The sequence below is a fragment of the Tubulanus polymorphus genome, chromosome 7 (genome assembly GCF_964204645.1).
Source record: "Tubulanus polymorphus chromosome 7, tnTubPoly1.2, whole genome shotgun sequence".
NCBI lineage: Eukaryota > Metazoa > Nemertea > Palaeonemertea > Tubulaniformes > Tubulanidae > Tubulanus > Tubulanus polymorphus.
Window position 1 is genome coordinate 1240799 of NC_134031.1, and position 20533 is coordinate 1261331.

At 37.2% G+C, this 20533-nt stretch overlaps 3 protein-coding genes across 3 annotated transcripts; 1 reads left to right on the plus strand and 2 right to left on the minus strand.

Moving 5' to 3' along the window:
* Window positions 1-276: 276 nt before the first annotated feature.
* Window positions 277-10025, plus strand: LOC141908419 (cation channel sperm-associated auxiliary subunit beta-like). Its single transcript, XM_074798465.1, has 26 exons — window positions 277-361; window positions 567-646; window positions 1434-1583; window positions 1890-1959; window positions 2051-2146; window positions 2449-2577; window positions 2667-2750; window positions 3072-3229; window positions 3311-3374; window positions 3453-3493; window positions 3596-3727; window positions 3998-4156; window positions 4261-4405; window positions 4796-4938; window positions 5277-5431; window positions 5517-5656; window positions 5856-5906; window positions 6023-6210; window positions 6678-6962; window positions 7393-7590; window positions 7807-7917; window positions 7997-8107; window positions 8180-8318; window positions 8697-8794; window positions 8875-8949; window positions 9770-10025. The coding sequence occupies exons 1-26, from the start codon at window positions 277-279 to the stop codon at window positions 9977-9979; spliced, it is 3297 nt and encodes a 1098-aa protein (XP_074654566.1). The 3' UTR covers window positions 9980-10025.
* A 451-nt stretch (window positions 10026-10476) lies between these two features.
* Window positions 10477-18405, minus strand: LOC141908278 (TELO2-interacting protein 1 homolog). The gene is made up of 23 exons (XM_074798249.1): window positions 17951-18405; window positions 17266-17450; window positions 17115-17181; window positions 16875-17026; window positions 16550-16659; window positions 16372-16474; window positions 16113-16296; window positions 15404-15612; window positions 15063-15119; window positions 14852-14977; window positions 14600-14731; window positions 14354-14528; window positions 14031-14274; window positions 13814-13950; window positions 13307-13472; window positions 12702-12821; window positions 11776-12103; window positions 11608-11690; window positions 11270-11385; window positions 11091-11178; window positions 10921-11007; window positions 10707-10829; window positions 10477-10621 (listed from the first exon to the last, which is right to left on the minus strand). The coding sequence occupies exons 1-23, from the start codon at window positions 18121-18123 to the stop codon at window positions 10559-10561; spliced, it is 3228 nt and encodes a 1075-aa protein (XP_074654350.1). The 5' UTR covers window positions 18124-18405; the 3' UTR covers window positions 10477-10558.
* Window positions 18406-19130: 725 nt separating this feature from the next.
* LOC141908422 (uncharacterized) lies at window positions 19131-20138 on the minus strand. The gene has a single exon (XM_074798469.1). It carries the CDS (start codon window positions 20136-20138, stop codon window positions 19131-19133), a length of 1008 nt encoding a protein of 335 aa, XP_074654570.1.
* Window positions 20139-20533: the final 395 nt, after the last annotated feature.

Here is a 20533-nt window from a genome sequence, read left to right on the forward strand (position 1 = left end):
TCATCAATTTCGTTTATGAAAGTCCATATTAAGAATTTCGTTTCTTGTTTATATATTGTTCGAAATATGGTCTGCGAAGTGAACAATCAATTCGCGTCGGTCGGGGTCCCGTCGGTGTGGCGGGTCGGGTCCCGCTGGCCGGTCGGGGGTGCTCCATCAGTCCATTGGACTGTTGTTAAGCGGTTGACGAAAAGCGATTGACGATTAGCGAATCGACGATGACGATGGCGGCACCGCGTGGAAATATTAATTAATCATCATTAAATTAAATTGAAAATGGGTTTGTTGTTATTGGTGTATTGTTTAATGGTTACTGGTGGTATATTTATCGTGAATGTAGCGAGTAGTTCCGCTGAAACGGGTATGTATGTGTGCTGTATTAAACTCGAGCTAATTAATTAGGTCACTCAAGCGCGTCGAACTCGAAGAAGAGCTGTCCACCGCCACCACGAAACACGTGCCAGCCTCTCTGGACGTTCCGCCGCACCTCCACGTCGTTTACGGTTCGTAACGTAATAAAAACAACTCATCATGATTTAGAGTGACAGTTTGATTATTTGTTGCAGGTTATGGATTTTATATAACATCTGGAGAAATTTCAAATCAATCGCCAACGAATAAATTATTTTTAACTGGTTCCACAATTGTAAGTAAGCCTACCCCTTTAAATCCACCAAAACCAAACATGAAAAAACCTGCTATGCCGAGTTTTGGAAAGAAAATGATTCAAATTTGAAATATTTCTTGAAAAGCTATTGTTAAATCTTAGATTTAAAGTCAAGACTGGATTTTTCATGCTCCCAGGATTTTATAAACCAGTTTCACAGTTGTGAGTTAAGATTTGACTCAAAGTTGAAAATGAACTGATTTTAACTCAAAGTTAGGCCTAACTCTTAACTCAGAACTGTGGAACTGGACACAAGTACGTTTCAAAAGCTTAAGTCTGAAATGTTGACTATGAAATTCTCATACGAAAACATAAAGCAACTAAACCAAAAATTTGAGATGACCTTGGGTGCAACAGGTTTTTAAGTATAAAAATGGACCCAGTTTCACAAGAAAGTTAAACTCAAATTTTTGGTGTAATTGCCATTGGTTACTTCATGGTTTCAATGAGGACAACAATTCAAACTCAACCGTTTTAGGCTTAAACTTGACCCTGGGCCTATAGTTCAGCAGTTTTTGCAAAAGTTTGGTCTTTCGTGTGAAGAAGTTCATATTCAATATATTCACCTTAGAGTCAAATCTTAATAAAATAACTGTGTAATCGGGTGTAGGGATGGGGGTTTCCTAGACTGGTATTAGCTTCAACCCCCGGGCTATCTCAATTGAATATGAATTGACTTAACCTAATTCCCTCGGGTTAAAGTTAAATAGAAGTCTATAAAACCAGCCCCTGGGTTTTAATTGAGGTATTTGATTTCTTTTTCTAGACTTTCAAACTGCAACTGTATTCAGTGAACAGCTCGTTATTCGCGAGTCGTCTTCACTTGATTAAATCATTCGAATCGCTCGGACACAAACCGAGCATCGCGATCAAAAACACGACTAACAGTAAAACATTCTTCTTCGAAAATGAAATCGTAAGTAAATTGTTCAGTATTGGATGCCGCACTAACGATTGTAACAATATAGAATCAAACTATCCACCTGAATTGAAGAATTGATTAAATTTGAAATTATCATCTTTTGCCAAATGTAATGAAATTATGATGAGGGGATTGAGACAAAGTCAAGATGAGACCATTTTCTCCCTTTTCATTTATAATTGATTGCTACGTTATGAATTCCCAATTGCGATGAAATTCTAGCCTAAAAATGAAGCCCAATTTAACTCATACAAATATTTTAAATCATTCAAAGGTTGGAGATGATTTAATAATTTGTAGAATATTGAAGAGGAAGCTTGGAGTTTAACACTGACTCGTCATAATATCACTGGTAATAGAAATGCTCATGGTGCGTGTGACCGGTATCAAGAGCGACAGAGAGATTTTAAAACCTCGACGAAGGTTCAGATAATTTTATTATAGTTTGTTTTGTTTTGCAGTTAGTTTACCGGTTGAACAGTACAGCGTAACTATAGAACTCGGTTATGAATCTGGAATATTCACTACGTACGCGAGTCTACTCGATTTGGATCAAGGTAAATTATTGAAGAAATTCAACCAATTTAAGAATTCAACATTTTATCAAACTGTGATCATATGACTGAGTGTTTGTTGAAATCAGTTTGCAGTCTATGAAGGATATACAAATTTGAAGATTGAGGATGTTGATAATCAAAATTATATCTTTCAAATAAATCTCTGAAGATTGGTTGTAAAGCATTTTATCTGAAATGTCAGTTTAACTCATTTTTAGTAATCAATTTTCACTGTTGGGTCTTATAAAGACAGTTAGTATCTCTGATACATATTCAGAATTTTATTATTCTATTTACTTCAGAACCTCTGCTGCAATGGAAACTCGGAGATGTGATTTCTAGTTTACCAAATGTTACAGTTTATAACATTCTCCTCGCCAGAAATCCATGTTCCGCTGATTTAGTCCTCATATTTCCCTCGCTCGATCAAGGCATGTCTTTCGTTTGAAGAAAAATAACCAGAAAATGATTTGCTTCTCGTCTGAATCATTTATTCAATAATTATTGATTTATTTGTTAGATACAGCTGTAGTAGGGATCAGTTATACCGGTTTGGAGAGATCACCTGTCTGGTACATTATGACGAGTCTTCACAATGCGTGTGGTTAGTTATTAGCATAATAAATCAATTTCTCATGTATATATTTGCATTAAAAAGCCAATTAAAATGTATTAGATGGATAAGATAAACATAGAAATGGATTGAATAGAATAAGTGTATTTTACATATAAATGAAAGATTGCTCTCAACAGCTGGGTCCACTTAAGGAATAATGGTTAGTTTCACAAAAAAGTTAAACTAACTACTATTGGGTACTTAATTTTTTGAATGAGGACAACAATTCAAACTTAACTGTTTTAAGTTTGAACTTTTCCATGAAACGGCACACTGTTGAATTTATAGTTTATTTCACTGATATTTCAGGTTGTAATCAGATATCAATAATCGACGCGGTTATTACTAATCAATATCTGATCGTTTTAACCAATCACGGAGTATTCATCAGTTCTGATCTACTCGATACTGAACCATTCGAAAATAAACAGCTCAACTTCACTCGTGCAAATCTAAATTCGAATCAGGTTTGTGAAAAACCATGAAAGCGGTCGGTCGATTCCATGTTTGATTTGTTTCAAGAAATTGAAAATGTTTTATGATTTCAGTTTGATAAAATGATTTTGCGTTACACCAGTCAGTGTCTGAGTAAATCCGATAGTCAATTCACTAGTAAGTTATTCTATAATTTGAGCTAAGATCAGTTGAGGATTAATTTCTAACCGTTTGAAATGTGTGTTTTGTTTTTAGGTGAATTTGTTACTTTGGGTCTGAATTCAGCAATTTCACAGGTAAGTGATGATGTCAGTAATGTGATGACTTAATCCAGTTTGACTGTAACACTGCATTGTCTCAACAGTCATTAAATTGTTTAATGGATTATTTTCTAAAAGGATTTAGGTTCTTGGTATTACAGTCGGCCGCCGTATCAGTCGTGGAGCTCGTATCTATCAGTGAATAAGGATATAGTTTGTTTAACTATGAATCGACATACGAATACAATGGTTTCAGGCTGGAAGGATATGGTTAGTTGAACTTTTTAAAAAATTCACAAATATCACATTTTATCAGAGTCTTTAAGATAGGGAAATCTGGAAATACCAGACTTATTCAGTCGGAGAATTTGAATTTGAGGTATCTTGCTGTTTTTACTGGTGAGGCACAAGGAAACAGCCTCAACTGAGGATATCTTAAATCATGGAATTTTAGATCCCTTGATCTGTAAGAACTCTCTTTCCGGATCTACGATTCTGGTTGCATGCATGCTGAACAGATTTCTATTTCGTGTATTTCAGACGACTGGTTTATATGGAACTAGTATTCATCAACTCAATGAAAGTCTAGCCGTATCAAATGAATTGTTAGTTCCTTCTTTTACGTTTCCGAGCACTTTTACACTGCACAGCTTGGCTTTTCATCCTATCACTAACGTTCTATACGCTTTTGGCAACCAGGTATTTCTTAATTCTATCGGTATAAGATATATCTCTATAGAGAAATAGATGAATTGTAAGAACTAGAATCGAATTCAAACTCTGAATATCGTGTATATTTATAGATTTGGGTGTCGAACGATGGCGGTTCTTCATTCCTTCAAACTGTCGTTCTGAATAATGATAACGTCACTTCATTTATTTGGAATCTTTGCGATGGAGCAGTCGTCCTGGCGACTGAAAACGGTGCTGTCTATTACGGAAAAGCGGGTATTGTTTAAAAACTGAAATATCAATCCAGTTTCATTGTTGTCCGTTTTGTTTGAATCTTGAATTAGTTCATTCTCGATCTTCTCGGTGGCTTCACGTTCGGATTTTGGTTTCCCATCTACAACCCTTCGATCTTTCCTAAATCTTCGATTTTTCCAAAATGGGACGGTCTTTGAAGTGTTGTCCGCTCACTGTTAGTGGCCAGCAGGACTCGAACTCACTTGTCACTCGTCACTGACAGTAAATGCAGCGGAGCATCACAACTTATCCTACTTGTGTGCGTTTTTAACTGTTTAAGTGTAATTGTAATGGAGAACTGTGAAACTGGATCCAGGCCATTGAAATCAGATTTGATGTATGTATTTTCACTGATGTTATGTTTATTATTAGGTGTGAATCGTTTAGTTAAAGTAATCAGTTCACTATTGAATCCCTACTCCATCTATATCAATCACATCGGTGAAGTTTATACTGTGAAAATACTAAATACTCTCATCGTCAAAACTCTGGTTCCTCTTGCTAATAATATCAAGGTAAGTTTGACAAGAATTTACAGAAATGCAGACAAACTCGCTTCAGTAGTCATTGCATAAAACATTACTGAAATCATCTATATTCACTAGTTTTAGATTTAGTCGTAATAAGTAGCGGTAATTATGATTTTGATCTGATATCTCGAGATTGTTTGACATATTTCAGTGAGTCTTTTTAGCTTCCATAATTTCGATATGAAAGTGATACAGACACTCCTAGAAATTGAAATTTGATACTTGAATTCTGGAATGACTGATCTTTAGGGACCCTGAGTGATATATCTAGATTGTTTGATATTTTTCAGTGATATATCTGTAGATGGTTTGATATTTTTCAGTCTGTTAATCACGCGTTTCCTCGAGATCTCGTTGTGCAGTTTTTAACCTCGTCTCTCATTATTATACACGAATACTGCGGCTCTGCGAGAGACTCCACTCAATCATCCGTGTCACTATTCCACCTGTCTCACGTTGGACTCAAGATTCAACTTCAGTAAATTGATATATCTATTTCCATCAATCCCTAGGTTTCAGCTGAGGCTATGATGGTTTAACCTGTTTAATTGTTTGTATTTCAGAAATGGTGGCACAGGAATGATTGAAAGACTGAAATTTCGTCACGATGATTCGGCATTTTTGAGTATGATGCACGTGTTTATTCAGGAACCATTTCAATTTGAAACCGAGGCAAATTGTTCAGCCATACAATTCAATATAGGTAATATAATTATTATAATCTTTCTGTGAAAACAGATGTTCAGAGCCAGGGTCCCGTTCCATGAAAAAGTTAGACTCAAACTTGGTTTTATCTCATGAAGCCAACCACTCAAACTTAACCGCTTTAAGCTTAACTTCTTCATGAAACAGGGGGCCCTAGTTTCATAAGAATTAGCGATTGCTTATTTGTACTCCTGTAGTGATAAAATCAGTCAGTGGTTTGAATGTCACTCTCAAATTGGATGGAATTGGTAAGTACCTCAAATCTACTCGTATCTGTGTTCAATAAGAAAATATGTTACAAATCCATGAAATTCAAACTGCGTCAATGTTGAACATGTTTAATTATTCTGTTTCTCTCATGCAGTACCAGTAAATGGAGGCTGGAAAGTTGCAGATATCGGTAAAACAGTTCTGATACCCGGTGATATTTCTGTCCTGATAACCGAACGAATCAATGATACCGATGTGAACGGTTTAAGCGTAATTCCACTTCTCAGTGATACGTCTGCCTTGACTGGAAAATGGTTCGTTCTCGACATGAGCTCAACTAGTGTAAGATTACTTATAGATTCTCCACCATTTCAGTGTACAGTAGACTCCTCCTAACTTCAATCAATTAGAACCAGTGATTTTCGTTTGAGTCAGGCGATAATTCAAGTTAGAAAATGGAATTTAATTCACATTCTATCGCAATAGTCCCTAGAAATTTGTGTTCAAGTTCAGTGATAATTTGTGATGAAAGCCTTTGAGTTGAGAGGAGTCTAATGTATTGGTCCAGGGCCCAGTAGTTTCATGATACGTAGATGTGGGTTAAAAATCAACCCCAGAAGACTTAGATTAGTCAGTTATTAAATATCTCAATATTTCTATTGTAGTTATTATCAAGATTGAGGATTTATCTTGTAGGATTACTTTATAAAACCGGGCACGTGTCAACTATTTGTTCCTGGGGGTCACTTTGATTCTATAAAACCTGGTCTCGGAGATTATCATAAATGTTCCCTGTGTTTCCGCTGCAGACTGAACCGACCTGGTCGATGTACGAAGCCTCGTGTCATCATTCATTCATCCCGAACAACGATATCACTAAAAACCGGTTCGCGTTCCTGGATCTCGGTCAGAGCGTCAACCTATCGATGATCGTCACGCGTGAAAGTCAACAGCCGATATCCGAGGAGAGTTTGTCATATTTCTACGTAACGTTGAGTAATCCGTGGTTGTTTAGAGTTCGTTCTAAACTCTTACCCAGCGTACACGGTTACAGTTTACACGCGATGAATTTAGAAGTTGATTCTTATAGACTGGTAAGTACTCTCAGGGGACACTCATGGCTTGGAGGAGAGGAGGGGGGGTCAAAATTTGTCACTTCTCTCTCTATGTACATGATGAGGAGGGGGGAGGGTTGAGAAGTCAATTCTTTCAGACTCGGGGGCCAGTTGCAGAGGAGTGACTTAAGTCCAAAAGTGGTCTTAAATCTTAAGACTGGACTTAAGTTGTTAGATTGGCTATAGAACTAAGTTGGTCTTAGATATACCTTTAGTCTAAGCCATGACTATGCAACCGGCCCCAGGTCCTCTTGTGGACACTCACTATTAAGAGAGTCAAAACATCAGAAATGCAGAAATGCACTGAGTCTTCTAGGTCTTGATTTTGAAGGCTATAGAATCATTAGCTACCTTTATACTCTGTTTTGAACTATGATTTGTGAAGTTCTAATTGTGCTGTGTATTTCAGGGTAAGTCAGCTATAAATTATCACTTGCCGTTAGCGTCTCTACTGTGCGCGTTCACTAGTTATACAGTCATAGTGGAAGCCTGCTGTCCTCGAGGCGTTCGACTCAAATATAACTATCCCGTTCAAATCACTGACGAACAGTACTTAGCCGGAACAGCGTACAATAAGTACGGAAAAACAGTTTTAGTTCCTCTTGAGGTAAATTAATAACAATCCGACTTCATGCTTCCATGGAAATGATTGCCTCGCATAATTGTGACGTGTGACGAGATATTTTAAAATATCTTACTCCAATTCATGTAATGACAGTCCTAGAATTCACTTGTTGTCTCGGAGGATATCTATTTGTCCCGTTGGAGCTAAAACAAGTGCACCGCGGTCTACTGCATTTACTCATTTAACTCGTGTTTTCAGTTCAATTATCGACCGCCATCTTTATATGGAATCAATATCCCAACTACGCGTAATATCTACAACGCCGACCCCAGTAAGCCTCGACCGAGAGACTTCCATCAGAAATCAAAGGTACAAACAACATCTTAATATTGAAATCATCTCTTGTTCTGTGTTATCTGTGTCTCATTCATTACATACATATATTCAGACTTCAGGAATATTCAAACAATGTTTAGGGAAACTGAATCGACAGGAGTGCGGTTGCCGAGACGATATGATATTATCACCGTATGAAATCTATTCGGATTGTCGTGAATTCGTAAGTTCTCGTTCCGGGCTCCGACGAGGGTGAGATTCGTTCAGCGTTTGATTAAACCGTGATTTTTTTCAGGTTTATCGATTGCGACATCCGGGAAAAATCGTCGTAAACATGACGCTTCATCGTCACGGTTACCCAACAATGTCTCTCGGGACGCCCTACGCAGTTATAGTTAAAGAACTGAACAATCGAGTTGATTATGAATTGACGTGTAAGTATTATTAGTGGGCCTATATACTGACGTCTATTTCAACTCGGTTTGAAAGGAAATTGGGAGCCATAACTCAGACTGTTTAACAGTTTTGATACAGTATGCCTGATAAAGTTAGGTTTGGTTTTAAAAGGACCAGCACAAATGGGCAGCTGAACTAAAAAATTGATTTTTAATCCATTTAACGTTGTACTGAAGGATGTTTCCTTCTACTCAAAGTGAATCATAAAACAGACTCCATTTTTGAGATAAATCAAGTTTAACAATATGTTTCTGTGTCTACAAACCATGAATTTGTTAAGTGTAAAGTGGGCCTCGATACTAGACGCATGTCAAAACTATTACTGGCTTGAATTGAATGATTTTACTGTATTTCAGCTGTTTTAACTGATAGTCAAAATCTAATGACGAAAGATGCCAATATTCCTAACCACACTCTACTACACAATCCTTCAGCTTTGACTGTTACAATGATCGTAAGTTTGGTCTCCGGCGACACAAGTTTTTAAGATGTTTACAGAAAATTAGATTTTAAAAAAGGTTTCGTTATTTCTAGGGGTCCGGTTTATATCATTTCCGAGCGTCTGTCATACGCGGTTATTCATTCTGTAAATTAGAAGAGGAATTTCAGGTAAGACTCACTCGCTCAAACCCTGACTCCAACCCAAACCATGACTCCAATCCAAACCCTGACTCTAGTCCAAACCCTGACTCCAATCCAAACACTGACTCTAGTCCAAACCCTGAATCCAATCCAAACCCTGACTCTAGCCCAAACCCTGACTCCAATCCAAACCCTGACTCCAAACCAAACCCTGACTCCAATCCAAACCCTGACTCCAATCCAAACCCTGACTCCAATCCAAACCCTGACTCTAGTCCAAACCCTGACTCTAGTCCAAACCCTGACTCCAATCCAAACCCTGACTCCAATCCAAACCCTGACTCTAGTCCAAACCCTGACTCCAATCCAAACCCTGACTCTAGTCCAAACCCTGACTCCAATCCAAACCCTGACTCTAGTTCAAACTGAGCTAATTAATGTAGACTGTTTGGGAAGTGAGATGAGATAGGAAGTAAATATAGACAGATAGGAAGTACTGATAGTGGAAAGACTGATAGAAACTAAATATAGGTGGTTAGGAAGTAAATATAGACAGATAGGTGGTGATATGGACAAATAAGAATGAAAATAGAAAAGCTAAGTAGTAATGTAGGTAGGAACCAGAGGAAGTAAGTCAATATAAAGAATAGATACATGTAGTTGTAAACAGGAAGTACCAGTACTGGTATTTAGTCAGGATAGTGTGTTAAGTACCAGTACTGGTATTTAGTAAGGAGAGTGTGTTAAGTACCAGTACTGGTATTTAGTAAGGAGAGTGTGTTAAGTACCAGTACTGGTATTTAGTAAGGATAGTGTATGTTAAGCGAGTTTTTATTTTTAATTGTAGTTTTTTGTGACTGATCCACCGATTGTTTATCCGCTACAATACATCATCAATTTCTCCGTAACGATTCTGATTGGTGCGCTCGTATGTGGAGTATATATGTATTATAAACCTCAGCACGCGCTGCTCGACGCGTGGGATGATCGACCACCGATAGATGAAACGCAACACCCTCTTTCTAAAGTCAACTCAAAACGATCGAAAAGAACTTGAAATTAGTAAATTCTCTGTTAATCGTGTGTTATTCGTGAGGTTCATTCCGCTTATTATGTTATATTTTTGTAATGATTGATTTCGATGTTGATTAAAATTAGTTTTTAATGTTTCCTAAAATTTATTTTGACAAAGTTTTTCATGGAATTTGAAAATTATGATTACAGTCAATCTCGGTTAGATTCTGCCGGTTTATGAGAAATCCAAATCAAATATCATATTTCACATACATCAATGATAGAAATCTATACTTAACTGATCTGAATCAAGCCAGTTAGACTATAACCAGGGGTCCAAGGACATCGAGTCTACTTGGGAAGCTCAACAATCTGCTAACTTCAATATTAACTACCCCTGGCGAACATATACTACAACCAATGACCTTAGAACTCGGTACAATTGTAGAACATGTCATGAGCTACAAGTTTGTGTTACTCTGGCAAAACAATACTAAACAAAAGATTCTGTTGTTTCTATTAAAAGATTGAATTGGCATTTTATTTGTACATCTTAAAACAAGGTAGAAAATGTTTTTTAGTTTGATCATCTAGTTTACCGCAGTGTTTACAGAGCTGTATGTCACGATCGGATTAGTTTAGTCACATTGTCGGTGAATTCATTCCTATTTCTACTACCAGCAAACTGAAAATATCAAAATAGACAAAGTGAGAAGTTTGGTCGGCTTTAAAAAGTGATAAACGCTAACAGTTGTTAGAGTTGTTATTACCTTAATGAATGGAAACTGCGGATGAGGTGGAGTTAAATCAATAACTACAGCTATATCCATCAATCTCAACCAAACCAACTGTGCTTCTAACTGCTTCAAATATTCCACTGTATTTACACATGCCTGCATACAAATATACAAACAAACATGATCAGTTCCTTCATGAAATGTCTGCCTTAAATAGTTACCTAAATATTTCAGGTTTTATATGTACCTTCTGTAATGCTGTAGGCTGTTGAGCGCTTAAGTAAGGAACGCATGACTCTAAAACATCACTACAAGCTTTACCACGAATATCCAACTGTTCACGAATAAAACAATTAAGCAGTTAATTCAAGTAAATTTGCTGTGTTTGTAGATTGATTAGTAAATTTGATGTTTTACCTTTTTACAAAGTCTTCCTAAACCGGTCAATAACGCCAACTGCAGTTTATAAGCTACTGTGAATTTGTACGTCTGACCAGATTTAAAACTAATCATTGAAAAAAAAGAAATGAATATCAATCAATTTCGTGTTTGACAGCTGCTGCTCTCTGCCGGACGGAGGAACGATGATCACTTACCTTATCACAGACTGAGATCTCAGGAAACTATTCACTTTCGGTAATGCCACTTTTCTTACTCTTTGATTCAGAAAATCACCGCAAACTTCACCCAACTCTTCTAATGTATGAAATGCCTGCAAAAAGACATCCTCGACAGTCAAACTAGCTTAAGCATTCATCACATTACTGAAGTCGCATCTATTTTTGAGTTCGAATTCAATTTACTGAATGTAAGTTCTTGTTTACATTAGTTGTAAACATAATTATCGTCCTATCTATAATTACTGAAGTAACTTCACAGCATAACAGTCAAAATCATTTAGATTCTAGAGGTGGAAATTGAGATGATCACCGACCTTCAGAACGACTTGAGGATTCTCATCTTTGAGACGTTCAACTAAAGGCGGCCATAGTTTGTGAACGATTGGAAGTAATTCATCTGAAACAAGAATAAAACAGTTTATCTTCGTGACGTTTTAAATAATAGAAAATCATGAGTATTTGATGCAGGAGACATGAGTTACCTTGATACAGGTGTAAAACCTGTGAACCTATGACAACAGTATCTAATGCTAACAATCGTATCCGTATGATCTCATGAGACATTAAATGAACACAGCGTTCGAGAACTTGTACGACTATTTTCACATGAGTCGGAGCTTCCTTCTTTCCCTCCTCCTCATCAGCAGTGGCGGTATCTTCATCATCATTCAGTGTATCGTTAGTTTCATCCTCGTTTTCATCGATATCGCGACATGATGCGATTTCGTGATCTCGTCGACGCGTGATGAAAAACTGTTTCAGATCTTCAGCCGTGAATTCGCGAACCGTCGGATCATCAACCGATTCATTCTGTATGATACAATACACAACACGAGTTCAAGGATTACAGCTCTTCACGTGTATGACTGGCAGAGACTGATATTGATCTCAGTATTTCAGAGTTTATGAGCAAAACCTACAGTTAATAAGATAAAAACCCACTATCTACAGATTAAAAGAATTTAAAAACAAGAATTTATTTATTCAATCTAAAATATATAGAATACTCGACGTTCTCAAACCTGACGATGATCTCTAGGGTGAGATCGAAACGTCGTGTCTTCTATATATTTTAGATTGAATAAATAAATTCTTGTTTTTAAATTCTTTTAATCTGTAGATAGTGGGTTTTTATCATATTATCTGTTCACCACGTTTGAGTGTGGTTATCGTTCTAAAGCCTACAGTTGATGATATAACAGTTTATTCTGAAATTTTCGACAAAACTTCATCATCAGAGAAATGAGAATAACATAGTGAAAACTTCGAAACTGTCAGAATAAACTTTTATATCATCACGTGGGTATTGTTCATGAACTTTAAGCGTTGTTTTCTTTGGTTTCCTGAAATGGAAGCCAAGTCATTCACGACACATACAGTAGTTTTCTAATTTCTCTCATCGACTTACTTCATTTCTAGCTTTGTCATCGGCCGGAAACCAGCGTTTGATCGCTAGAACTAAACTGTACAAAACCTGCATGAACAATACACCTTCATTGCCGTAATTATCATCTAGACAATCCAATATCTGAAATTAATTACACAATGTATTTGAATTAAACTTTTTGTCCCAGCTACATGTATCTGAGTAGGAGATCACAGACAGGGGCTTGTCACAATGGTTAATATAATTCAAATTATCTTACGACCTGTAACAACTTGGCCCATGCACCGGTGATTGGTGACAATGAAATAGGCGCTTCATAAATGTCGCAGTTTATCTATGATTATTAATGTATGGGTCCGCTCTAATGACCACAATCCCCGTACAGTCAACCCCCCGATATACCGCCCTCCCGATATACCGCCACCCCTCCTCTAGCGCCAGGTTTTCTCCATCTCTATAAAAATAAGTAGTAAAACACCCCGATATACCGCCATACTCTCTATACCGCCAAAATCGTTCTGCACCGATGAGGGCGGTATATCGGGGGTTGACTGTATATATAAAATAACCGCTGGATAGTGGTTCCACGCTTTATGAATTGTGAAGTTCCTCTGAAAGAGACTTACATCGAGTACAATGTGATAGATGTACGGCAGTAACTGAACGTCGCAATGTTCTAACATAGCTTTCAACACGAGAGGTGTTCGTGGATTCCGCGATAGATGTCTCAATTTTAGAGATATCAAATTCGCCAAATAGTCGCAATTCTGACAGATCAGATCATTCAACGAGCTACAATAATAAACAATGGATTCAAAGTTAGATTGAGATAATGATCAATTGGAAGGGGTGGCTCCACTTTCTGCCCATTTACAAATCTCCTGAGCTTTCCCTGATTTTTCCATGTGTTAACACAAAATTCCCTGAGTGAATCAGAGAGATTTTTAGGCTTAAAATATTACAATTCAATCATTTTTCATTGAATCTTATGTTGATAAAGAAACGTGTGGTCAACAGCATCATCCGAATTCCCTGAGTTTTCCAGGTTTTTGGTAGAATTTTTCAAATTCCCCGAGTTTTCCCTGTTTTTTTCTGATTCCTTCAGTCGGCATATGATGGATTTGTGAAGGTACCTGTATCGACAAGAGTTGCAGATATCTAACAATGTGTTGTAAGCAGTTTGACTGATTAAACTATAATCATCACCGAGTTTCTCCATCAGAGGATACAAAACATCGATTAAACTGTTCTTAAAGTCCACACCGAGCACCTACAAATAAATTAACAAAACATTCAGAAAGAAAGCTCATCATTCTACAATAACTGATACAGTACAGTAGTGTAAGGTACCTTAGCGAAGTTTCCGAGACCCTCAATGAGCAGACACGTCTGTAAGATACTGTCATGAAGTATCAGCGGTGTTGTGTTAGTTTGTTGAATTGTCGCTATAGCTAACAGTTCATCGACGCTACACCGCTGCTGCTGCTGCTGCTGCTGCTCCTGCTGCCAGTGATTTTGATCACAGTTGCGCTGATAAGTAGAAGAACAAGTTGAATTCCATAAAGTGTCCGACAAATATTCACTAATCACTGCACTGAAAAATACAACAAATATAATTCACAGCAACATCAAACTAATAAATCCCAGAGATGCATACATATATACACACATACCTGACTACTCGCTGATCAACAGATGTGATCTGTTTCTCAGTAAACAGAGTATTGTCATTGATGCGTCCAGTTAATCCAAACACAATTTCATTAATCACTAATATCGCTTGTTTTCTGTAAACACTTGATGCGTGAACTTGTTCCAAGAAATGATCCAAAAGCACATCGATATCACCTAGAAATCAGAGAGAAATATACACAACCTGACCAGCAGTGACCGGGAGTAGTGACCAATGAATGACTTACCGTAATATCCCAGACATCTACAAGCCGTTAGTAATTGTTTTTGTATGTTCTTATCCGTGAAATATTTAAAAGATTTCATCGGCAGTTGAATATAGCAGTCCTGCGCTGTAATATTGATAGCATCGGTTGGAACTGAAACGACGTAATACATACCGGGGTAATACATTAATCAGATACATTTATCAGTGTAGGTAATACATTTATCAGTGTGTCATTAGGTACTTTCAGTGCTTTCACATATTACGGTATTACCTGTAGATAGAGTATCAGATAATACTTTGATCTGTGAAGATGGATCCAGTTCTAGTGATTGTAACAGAGCGATCGACAGACGTTCTAAATGACTGTATGACTGCAGTAGACTGCTTACTCTTGTCCCTACACAAATATACAGAAAACAGTGAACTTTAAGAGAGAAACTCTTGGTAGAGCAAACTCTGAATGTGGGATATTTGTAAATTACCGAGAAGTTTCAGATATCCTGTTAGTAACTGAAGAGTTGATAGTATGACATCATCACCTGAAAAAAAGTCGATTCAAATATTGATTTGAAGTTTGAAACCATTAAATAAACACTCTGTGTTGATGATATAGAAATTCCTTCCTTTTTTTAAGAAAGGTTAAAAGTTAATGATTTATCTTTCGTTGTTAAGAATTGATAATATAGAAATTTTAACACTTCTTCCTTTCGTCAGTACTTTATCTACCATTAACGATTTATCTTTCGATGTCATCTTTATTCCTGCAGAGTGGAATTCTAGCTAACCGAAAAAAGAACCTGGGACCGCAACCCCGAACGGTTACCTGCAGTTCTGATAACTCGAGGTAGACTGGTCAGTAAAACGAGCAGATTCTCTTCCAGAATTTCTAGCAACAATTTGTTCGTTTTTTCATCTTGAGCCGCTTCAAAATTCTTCAATGCATCGTGACTAGCTCGTTTAACACTTGAATATTCATCACCGATAAATGATACAAGAACTTCTAACAGTTTAGGGACACTTTTCACCAAAATTCTGTAAAATAATCAGTTACATTACAATTACATATACTCCTTATGAATTTTTTCGGTTGACAAGTACAATGTATTAATTAGAATGATAGAGTGAAACCCGCTTATGCTTGGTCAGTTCGGGTGGATCAAATACAATCAGTTTATGAGGAGATAACCAAATAAAACATCATATTTCAGATATATTGATGTATAGATGGATCATACAATCAATACTATCCAGATTGTGGAGCGGTATGGCCGAGCGGTTAGAGCGTTCGACTCTGGGAAGCCAGGTCGTTGGTTCGAACCCCGTACATTGCTGTAGTGTCCTCGGGCAAGATACTTATCCTCATTGCCTCTCTCCACCCAGGAGTAAAGCGCTCCGAGCAGCCTGGCTGGATTTAGCCCTATATAAGACACATATTATTATTATTATATATATAGATTTGATCAAACTCCAAGATGGTTTGACTGTAAACACTTATGTAGAAGTGTAAGATAAAACTGTAGCTCTGAACTTACTTCGAAGAGTTATTTAAAAGCTGTTTTGCCCACTCTATTGCTGCGAGACGTATTTTCCATTGACTGTGACCGATCACAAATGTAGCAACGCGAGTTATTAAAACATGTAATTTATCAGCAGTTTCACGCGCCCATTTCTCATCTCTAACTATCACCAAATCTTTAAGCTTTTCATTCATCAGTCCTGCAAAAGAACAGATTCAATATTCATCTGAATCATTCTACTACAGTTTGATGTAGAGTAAAAAGCAAGGTTTACCACCACTATTATTGTCGCTTGTCTTTAATTCCAGTTCAGTCATTCGTAGTAATTCATCATTTAATATGAAAGTGACGATCTTCGACCAGGAATGAAGCGCCAACTAGAAATTAGAAGGACATATTAAATGGGTCACGTTGGATTATCGAGAATAATGTAGCTTGTACACCATACAAACCTGAATCAATGAAATGCCTTGTTTGGTATCAGTAGTGATAACCTGTACGAGACCAATAGCGATTCCTGGTAGAAATGAGGCTGCTATGTTACTAGTATTCCACTCCTCACCTTCAAATAAAACATTTGATTCATCACAACTCAAACAGTCAACCTCCTGTGTACCACCTGTCACATTGGTGATTTAAGATTTTGCTGGTATAGAGAGTATGGCGGTAGATCAGGGGTTTGGAAGGACGGGGGATTGATTTAACGACAAAAATCTGTACCTGGCAAAAATCTTCAACATGATGAAGTTGGCCAGTAATAAGTAGAAGTAGAAATACCTTGTTGTTTACAGTGTGTGAGTTCTAATAAACTCTCAACTGCTGCAGTTCGTAATGATTTCAGTTTTTCATGCTGCGCGAATCCAATCATTAAACTAATCGCGTGACCGATCAACGCCAGATTCTCATTACAGAAAAACGCTTTCAAAACACTGGAAAATATTCCATCAAAACCATTAAACCTAATATCAAAATGAGTTCAGAACATGTGCATCTCTAATTACATAGTCAGGTACTTACTTTTGATCTGAACGATTTAATAAGGTTTTTATGAGACAAACAGAATAGAACTTTTCTTCTTCACTGACTGGAAAAAAGAAAATAAATCAAATTTGCAATATATTGTTTTTTATATTTAAACATCCAAATTTAGAATTGGTATATGTCTTACGATTTCTAGCTGCAGTTGGCGTGTAATGCGGAGATGGCCCCTGAGTCGTTGAACGATGTTGAGATGGCCCCAGGATGATCGTATAAGCCGTGAAAACGTCGATGAATAATTTCGGGATTCGGATCATAGTTCGTTCCACGACGTATCGAATACATTCAGTCACAGAGCAGAATAATTCCTCAGAGCTGAAAAATGAACAATATCAAATTCAAAATAAGTTTAAAAACCTAATCTTTATTCTGGACAGAGTTTCATGAAGGAAATCGACTTAAAGTAAACATGGTGGCTACGAGTTAGTTATCTAATCATTGGTGGTATTAAGCTTTTATAATCAGACGGGTTTAAACCATCCTTGTGGCTTGTGAAAATATCTGATCATGAAACTAAACCACTAGTCTGTGGTCGATTAGGTAATTAACTAACCACATAGATGATAGACAGGTTACCGCACTGACTAGGTGCTCACTGACCTGGAAACTTAGGGAATCAGAAGAATCAGGGAATTTTGACGAATTTTTTTGAGTTACTAAATCAAATTGAAAAGTTAATCATTTACTTTCTAAACTGACTGATAACTTATTTTGTAAAACAAATCAATTATCTATTGTCATTTTGTGAATGTGATATTTATTGATGTTAATTATTCAGGAAATAAATGAATAAATGTTGTTTATGGGCTACTCACATTTTCAGTTGTTGTTTGAGTATAAGCTGAAGTGGGAATATGATATAAAGTTGCATGTCTTGTAGTTCGTCATCTTTACATTTTTTCAGCGTTGCTCGCAATTTCTCGACGCTTTCAACTGAAAATGATTTCGTCAACTCGACACAAATCGGTTTTAACTCGTGAAATGACATGACTTTCGTTCACCCAGTCCTGGTCGTCTCCACAGGGTACATCAGACACTAAGGACTACAAGGTTATTGGTGAAAACTCAAAGAACTTCGAACGAAGCTCTCACTCTCAGTTCATTGCGAACTACAAATCGATAATTCAATTATTAATGGGACTCGTTGTGTTGATTATTCTCCTGAGGTTAACTTGCTTTAATTGCGTCACTAATAACAGAATGACAATTCCTCAAAGATGACCAATCTCCTTATTTCGATCAATTCGTAAAAAAATTAATCGGGGACATATCATTATTGAGGAGTGCTAATCTGGGGACATATGATGAATATAGACGGCTTTGTCAAACTAAAACAAGTCTAAGGATTTATACAGGTTCAGGTATTGGACTTTAGTTCAGCGGCGAGTAAATATTTTTTCCTAGGTGAGAATATGCCAAGTGCCACTGAACACATGAACACATACGACCGCAATCCGGGGAAAGTGGAAACTGCAATGAATGGAAACAGCTTAGTTAATGTCTATTTCAACATGACTTGAGAGCACATCACTCATCATCATTAGGACCTGAGAAAGGACTGGCAGGTGACCTAACATCGACTCTATCCATTCTTCACTGTATTCAAGGATTGCAAAAGTCTGCATTAAAGGGGGTTCATGAGAGAGGATCGACTCTATACGGAGCCCCTGTGCTAATTATACCTCAAAATCTCTATGGTTTCAATGATTGTCCTACTTATGTATATATTTAGGTCTCCTCGTTTGGGAAAGTGTCCCTGGTATCCTAAGTGTCCCTGCATCCTAAGAAGAAATTGTGATACTGAATCGATTCACAGTCAATACGTCACCGAAATACGGGTTTCAAATGATAGGTCATTTCAGTTTGCACACTACAAATCTTATTCTAGGGCGAATTCTTATTGTATAATTTAATTTAATCATTTGGAATCTCTGGATGCCAATCCGCCCGACCACCGTCGATCATTTCAAAACATTACATTACTAGGCTTACAATTTACTTGCCACCAAACAGCGTCGTGCGCGCAGTTTTTCTGAAACTTCTACTCGCGATCATATAAATGATAAAATTAATCGCTGAATCGATTGGAGTCAAATTGTTTAAAACGACGAACATTTTCCACATCGTCGGTGTGATTTCGTATTTAACAAAATAGTTGAAAATTCTGGAAATAATTGTCGGTGATTCGCAGACGAGATAAATAACTGTAGCTATGATCACTAGTTGTGTAGCTTTTGTGTTTGCATTCGTTTCCGTTTTCGGCGTCGATGACGCCATGGATTTTCTATTTTTTATAGAACGACTGATCGACCACAGCAAAATCGTGTTTGCCAACATGAGAATTATCATCGGCGCGTTAACTGTAACTATCAAATAAATCACCGTGGAGCTCAGGTCCATTGATTTATCTTTCTCGAATTTAAGATAAGTCGCGCTCGACGACGACGAATCTTCCGGACATTTAATCGGGATAATACGACCACCGAAATAACGATCGATATAAATCCCCGCCGATACGATCACAATTATCGCTATACTTAAATTAACAAACTTTCTACCGACGTTTCGTCTGGACCAGAACGGCAATAAAACGTGCAAGCACCGAACAACTGCCGATAGAACTACCATCCAATTACGAATGTTCACCGTTGACTTGTAGCTGGCGACGCTGAGCCAGTTCCAGATTGGAAAGATGCCAAAATCCGGTCGACGAAACACTTCATCTCCATTGATCATTTGGAAAATAAGTCGACGCAATGGTCTATCGAGAAATATGTTTAAAAGATACACCGTATCGGCTATCGACAGCAGTGTGAGCAGATAAATAGCCTGCCCGCTTTCCGTCATTTTTCGAAGAACAAAAATTCCAAAAACGTTCAAAAATATACCCAAAATACAGATTGTACCGATACCGTACGATACGGCATAATGATAGTAGACTTGTAATTCATCAATCGGACATCGAGAATAATTCATAGCGCGCGAGTGGCTGCGTTTAGACATTGTGCTTTAGAAAATGTGTGGAAAGTTGATAATGAATGATGAAGCGCGTAATACTCTTCATCTGAAAGGGATATGAATGTTATATGAGATCTTGATATTGTGTTTATAATACAAAAGCATTGATTTACCAATTTATCATTTGTTCATTTTCTCTAAATTGGATTTGCCGTCGCATTCGACACGACTCTGAAATTCCGATTAAGTTGAATGAAATGAGGGACATGTGAATAGACGGTTTATAAATGAAATTGCCGATGTAAAAGTTTTCCGTAGAACTTTATGTTGCAAATATAATTTAGCTAGAAATATCGCAGATAAAATTGTTTCAAATACACGACTATATCGCGACAGGAAAGTAAAGAGTGTAAACTGGATATTTCATCAGAATCAGTCAC

Excerpts from the sequence above, each read along its gene's own strand:
- LOC141908278 (XM_074798249.1), bottom strand. The coding sequence starts at position 18,123 with ATGTCATTTCACGAGTTAAAACCGATTTGTGTCGAGTTGACGAAATCA. Across the intron at positions 17,451-17,950 it reads CTCAAACAACAACTGAAAAT|CTCTGAGGAATTATTCTGCT; the intron begins GTGAGTAGCCCA and ends TTCATTTTTCAG. Across the intron at positions 13,473-13,813 it reads TGCAACTCTTGTCGATACAG|CTCGTTGAATGATCTGATCT; the intron begins GTACCTTCACAA and ends TTATTATTGTAG.
- LOC141908419 (XM_074798465.1), top strand. The coding sequence starts at position 277 with ATGGGTTTGTTGTTATTGGTGTATTGTTTAATGGTTACTGGTGGTATA. Across the intron at positions 362-566 it reads GAGTAGTTCCGCTGAAACGG|GTTATGGATTTTATATAACA; the intron begins GTATGTATGTGT and ends TATTTGTTGCAG. Across the intron at positions 5,657-5,855 it reads AGCCATACAATTCAATATAG|TGATAAAATCAGTCAGTGGT; the intron begins GTAATATAATTA and ends GTACTCCTGTAG.
- LOC141908422 (XM_074798469.1), bottom strand. The coding sequence starts at position 20,138 with ATGTCTAAACGCAGCCACTCGCGCGCTATGAATTATTCTCGATGTCCG.